Source organism: Uranotaenia lowii, chromosome 3, assembly GCF_029784155.1.
Source record: "Uranotaenia lowii strain MFRU-FL chromosome 3, ASM2978415v1, whole genome shotgun sequence".
Classification (NCBI taxonomy): domain Eukaryota; kingdom Metazoa; phylum Arthropoda; class Insecta; order Diptera; family Culicidae; genus Uranotaenia; species Uranotaenia lowii.
In genome coordinates this window covers 84062080-84075692 of record NC_073693.1, presented here as the reverse complement: position 1 = coordinate 84075692, position 13613 = coordinate 84062080, and the positions used below count along the sequence as shown (strand labels likewise).

Genomic DNA, 13613 nt, shown 5'->3' with positions numbered 1-13613 from the left:
CATCGGTTAGTATTATAACCGAACAACCTATGAATAGTTGTTGTAACCGGTTCCCGTACTCCTTTCCAAGACGATGACGATGACGACGACGACGACGGCGAGTGAATGCCGAACGAGGGGAGCCCCAGCGAATTCCAGAGCTGGAGCTGGAGGAGCCACCGACCGAAGTGAAGAGACGAACGACGGGGCTCACTCAATTATTGGGTACACGACGAACGAAAGCCCTGTCAGCAGTGGCACGATGAGATGCCGAAGGAAAATGGAGCTGGGCGCGCAACTCCGACCGAACCATGAATTGTACCGTTTTGACTAGGAGCGAGACTCTGCTGTTGCTGCTGCTCGCTGGGGTGAGCTTTTTCCTGTTGCTTGTGTTAGTGAGTTGCTTTTCTACTTTCGTTGCTGCTGCGGAGAAAGACGCGAAAGCTTTTGTCGGCTCTCCGACTTCTTTGGAGTCTTCGGATGGAGGAATAAGATAGGGAGGAAGGCCGGTTTAACGGTTTGTGGTTGCGGAAAGCGAACGACGGTGAGGATTGCGGTCGTTAATAAACCGGGTGGTCTGGAATGCACATACCGTCGGTAATGTGTTTTTTTTTATTATTAACGCTCTCGGTACGGATGATTAGTTGATTTTCCTCCACTAGAGCTGTGATTGAGGTATGTTGGGGATTTAAAATGATTGCTTGGTTTACATGTAAGGATTAAATTCCTGAAAAATATTAAAAGTTGTTAATTTCCAACATCTGGAGCGAACATCAAAATAAGAGTTGACTTGAAAAAAAAAACGTCTAAGGCTTGGTATCCTATTTAGCTGTTACCCAATACGAAATGTATGGAAACATATGGGACATGATGTGTTTAAAGTAAAATTGAAGGCTTAAAAATAGGTTCAGCAATTGAACATAATTGTTTTCATGAACTAAAAGTCGATTATCTTCATAGAATATCTTTTTTTTTGTGCTGGATACTAAAATACTGTTTATAAACACTCTTTAAAATCACTTATAAATACTTACATAAATTGACTTGCTAACGTATGTTACCTTGAATATCATTACTATCGAGTTAATTTCTCAAACTATTTAGAATTTCTAAGAAGAAATATTTTGCCTTCATTTAGAGTTCAGTTTGCCAAAACTCTATTTTATTCCTCTATTCATTCCAGAACTTAAAACTTTAGATCAACTCGCTATCTCAAGTAACAATTTAAATTTTTGAGTTGCACACATGGTTGGTTGGCTCCTCCCAAACAACAAAGAGGCGGGAGAAAACAACACTGTTTTCAGTTCGGCTTCTCAGTGTAATCCTCTTTCGCTGATCGTGCTCCACTCGTTATCTGAGTTTACACGAGCTGTAAGCTCGTGAGTGTCGGCAAGTGTGAGAGCTTTCTTATTTGAGTGGAGAAAGAGCACTCCAGCCAAGAGCGCCCTGGTCTTTCAGTCATGCTAGTATAAATGGGGAACAAAATATATTCAGGGCTAGTATAAATGGAGAACAAAATATATTCAGACTCCCACCCCATCACACAATGTAAAAAAAAACAACAATTTCTTCACCGTTGTCAGCGTTGCCACATCTACACCTTTACTCTAATTGGAAAAAAAATAACACAAGAAATCGCTCCGAAATGTGCACCAACAACAAAAAATATCATCAGTGGAATATGTATGAAAAATCTCTAGATTTATTTTTGCTTTGTTTGACTTTTTTATAATTAATTACAAAAAGTGGGTTTAAAATCAGGAAGCTTCTTTCAACTGTGTTATTATTTTTCATAATTGACGACTTTCACATGAATCTGAGTTCTGTCTTTTTCTTAATGATATGTTCTATCGATATGGTTTCTAATTCCTATTTCAAAACGCTTTTTGCGATTTATTTTTTTTATGGTGAAATCTGTACTCATCTTAACCAATTCCTTAAAATCAGTCGTCTGTACGGAAAGAATCTGCAAAAAAAAATAATGAAAAATCTGCACTTTTGAGGATAAATCTGTACTTGTGGCTGCCATGCCCACTGCTGTTTTCGTTTTTTGTTCTTACAAACAGGGTTGCCAACTTTTTTTTTTCAAAAATCGAGAACTGGTGAAAAAAAATCAGGCAAAATCAGGCTAAGATTATGTAACGAAAATTTCGCTAAAAGTGATTTTTTTGGTCACCGCGCCTCATTTTCTCTCTAATATGTGTTGTGAGCCTATTTCTACTGAATCAAAGCATCAAAGCAATCAACAGATTCCCTTTAAATCCCTTTTTTAAATAAGAATTCAAGGGAATCTTTCGATTGCTTTGATTCAGCCACATTTCCACTTTTTTACTTCAGCAATTGTGACTAATTCGGTTCCTAATTACCTATTTTTCATCACATTCGCAAAAATCAGGCATATTTTCAAAAATCAGGCAAATTTAATGGCTTATCAGGTTGTCAGGCAGGGCCTCGAAAAATCAGGCAATGCATGAAAAATCAGACATATTGGCATCTCTGCTTACAAATATAAATCGGTATCGAATTTTGAATACGGCGAATGTGCCAATATCACTGTTTCAAAAAAATGCGTTCAAATTATGCCAGCTTCATAAGCTCTCAGCAAAAAAAATGTTTATTTTGTCAAATATCCTTCAGTTAACGTTGTACAATCAAAATGTAGGTCTCCGAACATATTTTGTCACCCAGCTTTTGGCGCATTCGCCATTTTCAAAATTCACTACCGAACGGTCGAAGGTGCCGTTCCGAGCAGAGGTGCCAGGTGGTTTGTAAAAAAAATCAGGACACCGCGTAAAAAATCAGGATTTTCAAGACACCAGTAGGGCGGCATCCATAAATTACGTAACGCAAAAAATGCACTTTTTTGACCCCCTCCCCCCCGTACGTCACAAATCGTCACGCTTGGACGTACCCCCCTATGAAAATTACGTAACGCTGATAATAACCCCCCTCCCCCCCCATCTTTTCTTGTTTTTGAATAATGTTTTTTGATGGTAAGAAAAGATTTTAATATAAAATTTATTAACGTTCTTCGAAACGGAATTAATATCTATCCAAATCGCTTCTTAGTACTCATTGATGATAACTCTCTGATAAAATAAAATGATTGTCTTATTACTAGTTGTTCTGTGCTTGTTAACTGATGATCTACCTTGTTTAATTTATTTTGTTCAAGGAGCAAAATAAATTAAACAATTATGTAAAATACACTCCACTAAGTAATATTCGTCGTGTTCTGGGGGGTAAATGTACATATCTAATATTCGGTTTTCTAGCGATTATTTCTTGAATATCCAATACACAGTTTAAGGAGTCTATCTCAGAATCATTAAAAAGGGAAGGTTACAAACCAGTTTTATCATGTTGAAGCTTATAAATTTTAAGCTGATTCTGGTGGGCTTATCATTCTGCAAAAATTGCATGACATCATAATAGCTGCGATTAAACTGAAAATTTTTAAGGAAAAAATCGTTACGTAACGATAAGCATACCTCCCCCCTCCCCTATGTCACAATTCGTAACGCTCGAGCTTACTCCCTCCTCCTCCTAGGAGCGTTACGTAATTAATGGATGCCCCCTAGATTGGTGGAAATAAAATGCAGCTCTTCTTAGATTGCATAGATGAAGGCGATATAACGGTGCTGTAGACGCCTTAATTTACGTAAATAATGGATCAACGTCTTGGCTGGTACAAAGTTTATATCGAAAAATACCGTTTGAATTTCATCGGAAACGAAGACTGTCATCGGTTTAAGAGGTAAAACTTTGTTGTTACATATCCGTTTTATGTTCTCATCATTTAATTACAAATTCAATTTTAATTTAGATATTTTTTCGGAAATCAGATTTTGAGAGCCAAAGCGCACTCTATGCTTTAACAAGCTATCTCAAAGCTATAACTTGTAGGTTCTTTTTGTTTCCATAAAACGTGCGATGTTTTATGAAATCAACTGTGATAGCAAATTTATTTTCAACTTAAGATTCCTGATATTCTTACCGAGCAAATGATGATTCTTGAAATGGGCATCGTAATGTTTTGATAATCAAACTGAAAAAAGCGTTTTTTTTATATGTTATGCATTTGAACTTCTATCGCCCGAGATTTTTGGTGAAGTAGATATATATGAAACAGTGTTTTTTTTTTTTTGAGAAAAAAATTATTTAAATTAAAGACGTGAAAAATATTCAGGATTGGATACTGGTTGATAAAACAGAAATAAGGCATGGAAAACATTGAGATATTTGATGAAAATAAGGAGTTTTTCAGTTATTAAAGTTGTGAGTCCAGCAACATGACGTCATTTAGTTCGATTTCATTCGACCATCAGAATGGCGTTTAGTCAACCAGCAACTGTTAGTTTTAAGCTAACTTCAGAAATGTGTCACAGATTTATCCTAGTTTAATGCCACTAGAGCCATTGACAGAATACAACATTCTCCCAACAGTCTTCTCGGTAAGAACAATCTCTCTTTCCAACAAAGTTTTATCGCAATGTCCCAGCGTCTTTAGAAGCTTCTCTCCAAAAGAAAAAAAAACTCTCTTTGGGTATACTCCCTCTTAAGGTTCCCAGATTGCCCGGTTTTATCCGGATTTGATTACTTTAATGATAACATTATTGATTACAAAATTTGGGGACAGTCCGGCCCGGCCCGGTTGCCTGGATTTCATTGAAAAAATCCCGGATTTTTCCCATTTTATCTGGTAAATCAATAAAAAAAAAATACAATTTGTGTTTTAATTTTTTTTATGCCTCAATAACGAAATTTTTTGTGCAAATTTTATAAAATAATCATGAAAGGTTTTTTGGAAGACTTAAATACGATTTAAAACCTGTCGATGAATTTTGATGGAAAACAAATGTTTTTTCTTGATTTTTGTTGAGTTATTTCTGGGTTTTAATCAAATTTGCCCGGATTGGATTCTGCCCGGATTTTTGGTCGACCATTTTGTAATCAAATGTTCAGATTTTGCCAGGTTTTTATATAAAATTGCTCGGATTTGCCCGGCCCGGATGCTGAAAAAATTCTGGCTACCTTACTCTCCCTCCAATAAACGAAGTTTGATATCAGCTAATTCATAGCTACGTTTGGCGTTTCTCGCAAAAGGAAACAAAAACACTCCATTGTCATGATTGAAATCTGCCTCTCGGTTTATGATGGCTTTTAATTACAGCATGGAGTGTTTTAACAAAACAGGCAACAGAGCTATGAAGCAAACAGAAAAGTATGTGTTTAATGGTAGCTTTAAGGGCCCCTTATTAATTATGATGTTTTATCCTAGCTTTAGCACTGTTTTAAAAAAAAACACGACAAAACAGTGATGAAACGATGATAAAACTTCAATAAAGTCAAATGCCCTCAAAGTTTGTTACTTGGGAACAAAACAGCAAACATTTTTGTAGCTATATTCTTATGCTGTTTTGATATACGATCCATATACATTATAGAAAGATCGTATGAAAGTTGAAAAACAGCATTTAACTACCAAAGTGGAGGCAATATACAAACATAAATTCCATTTCTTTCTTAAGCGATGAAAACTACACCAATTGGGCGGTATCCGATACCTTATTAGTACCTATCGGCAGTGATGTCAACCTTCCAGATTTTTTCTGGATCTTCCAGACTTTTTAGACTTTTGCCAGACATTTTTTTAGGTTTCCAAACATCCAGAATTTTGTCATTTGTTCCAGATATTTCCAGACTTTTGAGTTTTGACATTTTCTGACAAAATAATCAAAATTCGAAATTTTCGTTGCCAAATGGCGGGAATTGATTCGAATTAGTAGTAAAACAGGAGTAAAGCCTAACACGTAGTACCGCCGACATCACCACAATAGTCTCAGATATTGCTAGTGTATAGAATGTATGATTATTATGAAGTAATGAGTGTTATTCCCTAGACATCAATATTGCGATCTGGCGACCAAAAAAAAAAAAGGAAAGAGTTCGCCATCCAGACTTTTCTAGACTTCTCCAGACTTTTTCCTCAAAATCTTCCAGATATTTCTGAAAACCAGTTGGCATCACTGCCTATCGGAGAATGCCTTCAAATCGTTGCGAGCGACAATATTCTGCAGTTCTCTCATTGGTCCATATTACTCCATTCCCATCTGATTTTTATCCATCTGGGTGCATTGCTGGTTGTAGAGAGAACATGACGATGATTTTCTCACTTGAAGCCCGCGCGGGAGCAAAATGATTTCAAAATTTACAAACATGATGGGCTTTCAATCAAATCCGATTTAAACTAGCTTCAAACGACATTATATACGATCTTTTCACTATGCAGTTGGAATTGCGATTCGCAACACCTTTGCAAACGACTTAAGTTAACATTTCTGATACGATTTCATGTTTGCTGGGGGACACGAATAACTAAAAAAAATCTATAATCTGAACTTAACCACTCAATGGTTTAAGCGGCAAAAAGTGATCAAAATGTGCTTGAATGTTGAGTGAATGTGAAAATCGATCTTTTAGCATGGTGACCGCCAAAAATTGTTTTTGAAACGTTCCATAGATATTCTGCCAGCCAAAGCATAAATCCTCGAAATTAATTTGATAGATTTTTGAAAAATCCATCAGCGAAATTTAACAATGGGGTTTTTTTGAAAAAAAAAAAAAATGTATCGACACGATTTCCGTATCATTTGATCGATACCTTCCTGTTGTTATAGAATATTTATGGTAATGAGAAAATGAATCATCTCTTTCGATGAGAATGTTTATTACAACCTCTCTGCAATCATATTCCAATGTACTTTTTTGATCGATCGATTTTATTTTAGAGCTCTCGTTTATAATATCTTTCTTATTCTTGTTGTTACAGAGAAAACTACCCCCGGGTGCTGGAGCACATCATCCAGACGCAACCGTACGTTCTGAGCCGGGACTACAAGGAGATCCTCAGCACCTTGGATCTGGTGTCCAATGATTCAGGTAAGCTATTTTCAAAGATATGTATATGGATGAGATATTCATCAGAGTTCTTTTTGAGGCTTTGAGATTCTTTATCCTAGAATATTATCTTTTTTAATTACAATAAACTTATAATTTCGGCTGGAAGTTGGAATCACATTTTGGAAAAATCAAACGTCGTTTCTTACGAATTCGGGTAATCGTTAATATTATAAGACGAGAATTTTCTGTTCTAAGGTGTTTGTGCGTTCAATCTTTAAAATTCCAATTCAAACCTGAAATTTAAACTCATGAACCTTGAATGAAAGTTGTTTGAATGTTAGTTGAAAATATGTTCGAAAGTGTTTTTAACGAAGGACCTGACCTGCAAATTTGAACCGGCCCACACTGTTTTCTGTTTACTAGTGGTGGAGATAAGGGCATAACGATCACCCGGAGCGAAAGGGACACTACTCTTTTCTAAGGAAATACGCATTTCTCAAATAAATTTTCACGAGGAACAGTTTGTAGTTTCTATAGTATTAATTTTTCAGCAGAAAAAACTTCTGATCGTCTTTACAGAAATATTAAAATAAAACCAACAAGGTTCTAAAGTGATAAAAATACTTTAATAAATGTTCACCGAAAAATAAGCTCTCATGATCGTTAAATCATCTTGAGCTATAATGTACGCACTGCAACATGCTGTACACATTGTTCCTCCATTTTCACCATCATTAAATTTTTGATTTTTCACTATAATCAATTTTGAAACGCGTTTGTTTTTTTTTACTTGCTGACTCGGTGTGAACAGAGCACCATTGATCGGGTCACGATGCGCATTTTCTGCCTTAGAATCTAGCAGCGAGTTCAACTCGATGAATTCAACTGAATTATAGAGCTGCAGCTGGACTAGTTTACATTTGACGATTTAGCCTATTGGTAAGGTGTCGAAGAGGCTATCAGAAGACTCGAGCTCGATTCCAGGTCGAGGCCATTTTTTTTTATTTACCATAGAGCTTATATCAACTGACGAGTTAGCCTTGTGGTAATGTGACGGAAAGTGAACTCGGAAGGCTGGAGTTCGATTTGCGATCGGAATTTTTTTTTTTTGGTAATTTTACTCAAGTTACTCATGATCGTTTATTTGCCGTTAGGCCATTTTTTCTGTTGTTCCTGCGAATAAATCCATCTAAAATGTTTCCTGGGTACTAAGCAGTAAAAGCCTTATAACGGTTTCAAACAACTGTCGTTCTAATTTTTGTACTGGGGTATTTGAATCTTACATTCTGTTTAAGTACAAATGTGGGTTCTGATTTCTGAAAACTGAATGATGTTATGAACCCAATAATCAGATTAAAGATAACTGTTTAAATTTTAACTTCAAATTCTAAACTTCTTCTTTTCAAAACTTGTTTTTTTCACAACTTTTTAAATTTTAGTGAATTCAATGTTTATATTTGAACTATCCAATTAAATCTTTTCTCAACATTTAAAAACCTTCCGAGAGGAAGTGTAGACATTGCGTCGCTCCTGTCTTATCGACCACCGGGAGTGGTTCCACCCGCCAGTCGTTTGTGTCTCAATCCCGCCAGTAAATACGCACCCGGTCATTGAACTTTGGGGCGGCGGCGGCGGCGCTCGGCATTCGCGAAAACGAACAGTTTCGCGAACCCGTACGTCCTAAACGCATACGCGCGTAAACGAAACGCGTCGCCGTCGTCGCCGCAACAATGTTCGTTCAGAGACAGAGTAGTCTTTAAATTAATAGCGTCATCGTCACAGCATTGGATGTTTGTTTTTTGATGTGATGAATCCTTGAATGGAAAGGAAAAAAAACCTTTGGTGTTATCGTAAGGTTTGAAAGTTTTCTCAATGTTCTGGCCTCATTTGTACTTCGGTCATGAAAAAAAAATTCTCCTAAATTATGAATCACCCTAAACCGAATAGTCTCAAAAGAAGAAAGCGCGCAAAAATGGTTTATATCGCACACGAATTTCGCCGTATTATTCATGTTGGCTGTCTCGCAGGCCTGGGAATTGCCAAAATTTTCGAAGGTTCCAGAGCTGCGGTATTCGACTAAATTACGTCATCGTAGAACTTCGGTCTTCGACGGCAATAGGAAGGTGTCCTAAAGAGAGGACGCCGGCGTCTTCCGAAGAAGGGCAACGAGGTGCCGCACTGATTTATGAGCCCATGGCAATTTAATTTCGGCTCCGGCGATTTCCGGTAAAGTCGTTATCGCGCACAATAATAATGATGGCCACTTCGACGCCGCGCTCTGTTTGTGAATAAGTTAGAAGATTGAATCGGATCTACATTAGTTGAATTCATATATTTTTTAAAATGGTTTCGATTAACTTCATTTGAATTGAAGTAAGATCATGATCACAAAGACTTTAATATAAGGTATCCAGAATTTGTTCAGCACGTATCCGGGCCTATTTTATCTAAAAACCTGGAAAAATCCGGGTAATATTCGGGCAAATTTGGGTCCAAACCTGGGAATTACTCATTAAAAATCAAGAAAAATACTTAAAAAAAATTTTTTCACCATAATTTATCAGCAAATTTTAAATCGTATTTTAGGCTTTAAAAAAACTTCTCATGATTACTTTTATGAAACTTGCTTCAAAAAAAAATGTTTTATGCATAAATAAAAATTAAAACACAATCTGTTTTTTGTTTTTTTTTTTTATTTTGATTTGAGAATAAAAATAAATTCCGGGCAAAATTCCGGCTTTTTAAATGAAATCCGGGCAACCGGACCGGTCCGGACTTATCCCTAATTTTATATTAAATACCCGGGCAAATCCAGAAAAAAACGGGTAATTTGGCAACCATAACTTAATATAAGAAACAGCTAACTTGCGAATCAAGATTTTTTATTTAACTTTCAATATGTCCCATGAGACTGAGGGGATTTAGGGTCATTTTTGAATTTTTCATGAGTGTTTTTGTTATGAAATATCAACATCATTTTTGTTTTTTCGGTGGAACCTGCTTATGGTTTTGATGTCAATTTATAAATTCTTTAACTCTCATCCACTCTTCAGTGTCAATATAACACTCTTGGAATTTCGGCAGCTTGTAACCTTAGGCAGGCACATCCAAATTGATAAAATGTTCCCGGGACCCCCAATGAATTCATGAAATATTTAATTTATGGACGTTCTTCAAAAGCTCAGAGAAAAAAATCTCTCGTTTGGGATCTTAAGTGTCAATTTGACGCTTCTCGCTATATTTGTCTTTTTTAACAACAAAACTATTTTTTTAGAAACCTTGAAAAGGCAAACCAAATCTGATTCCCCGATAATATTCAACTTCAACAATTCATTTTTGTTTTATTCAAAGTCTAAATCAGGCCCGTGCGAAGGACCCGTCCATGGGGGGGGTTTTCGAAATTGAAATTTAGCTAAAAATAATAACAACACCAAAAATGCTCAAAAATCCGGTGGGTCATTAAAAAAATTTCAAAATTATGTAACTCCATGTTTTGTAGAAAAAATTTAAAAAATAAAGCACTTCAAAAGCATTGAAATGTTGCTTAAAAGTTGCTACTTGTAATCATTTTTTAAACTTTTCATAGATTAACTAAAAAATCATGATCGATTGAAAAAAGATGATTGAAAAAAAAAAGAATAAGTGAAAAGTTTATAAACTTTAAAATGCATATCAGATAGTTTAATATTTCAAGCACTGCATATTTTAACGCTGCTAATTTGAATACTGAGTCCTGACAAAGACAATAGCTCGAAAATCAGTTTTTCTTAATGAAAATTGATGAATATTTTGTTTTCAGAAAACAAAAATTCAGAATTGAAAAAACAAAGACAAACTTATTAATAAATATCTCTAAAAAATTAAAATCGTTCTCTCACAATTTATTCGAAAATTTCTTAAAACTATACAATAAAATTCGAAGTTATTTAAAAATGATGCCTTTTATTAATTTCGAATTTCCTGAAATTTCATGAATTTTCTATATTTTTTCACAGATTTTGTCAATCGCCTCTAGTTTTGGTGATAGAGAGTTTATAAGTTAAAAAATGAATAAGTGTTGAGTGAAATCAATAATTGATAACTAATGAACGAAAACTGGCTTTGAATTCGATTACTTCATTTGACTTAGAAGGAAAAATATTTTGATTATGATGATGATTAATAATCTAAAAATAATAAATTAAATAGTTTTAAAAATTCGACAAATATCATAACAATACCGAGGTTTCATTTAATTAAACTTATTTGTTGAAGCCTGCTTAATTATTTAATTTTGCTTTAAAAATATCCATAATTTAAATTTTGCAGCAACTTTTTTTTAAATTTGTTGAAACTCCCTTATTGAACAGAAAACTTGTCTTACTTTTTTCGCAGAAGTCAAAATAACTTGCCGTCTTAGAAAGCTTGATAATTAAATTTAAACCTTTTATTTTTGTAAAGTTTAAATTGTTTAAAAAATTCTGATTTTTCTAATATGATTTCACGCATTTAAAAGTTATATTTAAAAAATCTGATAGAAAAAAAACAATTACTGCATTTTTGGATTTAATAAATTTAATGAAAAATTAGATATAAAGTTCTTTCCACTTCGGAAATATGTGAATTTTGTGGCCTTGTGTAATTCATAAAAAAACCTTTTTACTGTGGAATTGAGCATTAGAAGAACAAGAAACACAAAACAAAATTGAAGTTAATATTTGTTTCTTGAAGAAATTTTTTAATTAGCCGAGAAAATGTAATGACATTTTTTTTATAATCAAAGTGATAAAAAGTAAAATTAAAGTTAAAGTTTTTTGGCTAATTCTGATGACTATTAAACGCCTGTCACATTTCTACCTATTTGTTGACATGTAAAATATGTATTCGATGAATGAACTTTGTTAGCTTCAAATTCTGAATTTGGTTGGTTACACTTCTTAATAAAAATCCCTTCTAGAAACAACCCATATTTTGTGTCAAGATTTTAGTTTCAATACAGATGGTCTATTCAAATGAAATCTGAAATTTACAGTTGATAATTAATATTAATTTGGAAACGTCTTAAAACAAATGTTTTAGGCCTTGAGTGATTCAGGATTAAATTCCGCCGGAGGCGAGAAAATTTTCTGACATGAACGGTAAACTCCTTTCCTGAACTGAAAATTTTACTTGGAAAAAATCTCCATGGGGGGGGTTAAACCCCTAAAACCCTCCCCGTTCGCACGGCCTTGGTCTAAATTAATTTTTGATTTGAATCAAGTTCATCATTTCACACTTTTTAAAATATTTTGACTGTACTTATTTATTCAATTTTTATCTTGAATACATTCATGGGAAGGTTAAAATTCGTAACATTTTTCTTTTTTTAAATTTCATCGAAAAGAGTTATTTTCTGAATCATTGCTGATTTTTAGTGTTTTCTTTTAGGAGTTTTTTCAATACATGTTGATAGTTTTTTAACTTTAAAATTTTTGTCGTTGGTTCTAGCATAAGCTTGGCAGATTGTCCGGTTTTATCCGGACTTTCCCAGATATTTAGTAGAAAATATAAGAACGTTCCAGCCCGACCCAGTTTCCAAGATTTTGTCAAAAATCGCTCGTATTTTCCCAGGATTTTTTCACTCTATTAGTAAAAGCGAACAAGAAGTTCAAATCGCGTAAATAACAAAATTTATTTTGCGAACAAAAACGGAGGAAATTTTTGAACAAGTTCCGTTAAAATAAACATGAATGATTTCATGGAAGCCTGAAATCAAATTTAAAATTTCCTATATGTTTTAATGAAAAAATAATGTTTGAAGTGCTTTTTCTTGATTTTTATTGAGTTGTTTTTAAAGTTTTCTCAAAATTTTGCTCGGTTTCTGTGTTTAATTTTTTTAAACTACCAGCCCGGGTTTTGCCAGGTTTGTAGTTCAAATAGCTCGGATTAGCTCGCCCGGATACGGATACGGTATGGATAACACCAACCTCTAAAATTCTAAAAAAGGTAAATTAACACAAACAATGTATCGCTAGAACACATTTCTTATAAAGAATTGAAAAAATTAAACTTTTTTTTCACGAAAACTCATTGAACTTTAGCGAAAGCTTTTCGAACTAGCTCTTATTAAGCATGAGTATTAGAAATTACATCAAAAAATATTTCTGAAAGTTTGGCTGTGATACGAAGAAAATGGACAACTATTTCAAGCACCAGTGTACGGACAATTTTTTACATTATCTTGAAGACTCATAGTCTTAAATTTAATATTTCATATAAAAGGTTATATGTAGAAGAAAAACAATAATTCATCTTGAAAGAAGCCGGATTGATGCACAAATGAAGCTTTTTTGCAGCATTCTAGCTCCAAAAGTTTCCATTATGAACGTTTCGGTGTGAAAAATGGTAGATACTGTATGGAAATTTTTTTTTATTCACAGCAGATTCTGACTTCAGTTTCTGAGGCACTGAGAGAAATTTGTTTGGAGCGTTTGGTAGCTGATTTACAGTCTTTTGTCGAAAACATGTTTTTTCGTACTATTTTGCTTAGACTTTAAATAACATAAAAATAAATTGTAGAAGCTTAACATTGTCTGAGATTCATATTTGAGCTACATTACAAGGTTTCTAAAACTATAAATTTTGTACAAATCTGTAGAGGTTTTAGTCAGGAGTGACAAATTGACATTCACTATCCGCCAACTGCATCGTTGATATAAGTCGCGAATGACTTAAAGATGTTGAAACGACTATAATCGAAACAAAAAAAATTA

General features: G+C 34.3%; 1 protein-coding gene across 4 annotated transcripts in view; it reads left to right on the top strand.

Annotated features, from left to right (window-relative positions):
- The window catches only part of LOC129755773 (serine/threonine-protein phosphatase 4 regulatory subunit 1-like), a 474134-nt gene that overhangs the window by 361719 nt on the left and 98802 nt on the right, over positions 1–13613 (top strand). For all 4 annotated transcript variants that reach the window (XM_055752419.1, XM_055752418.1, XM_055752417.1 and 1 more), the window contains exon 3: positions 6812–6921. In XM_055752419.1, coding sequence (XP_055608394.1) covers positions 6812–6921 — 110 coding nt within the window. The remainder of the gene's footprint in view (positions 1–6811; positions 6922–13613) is intronic.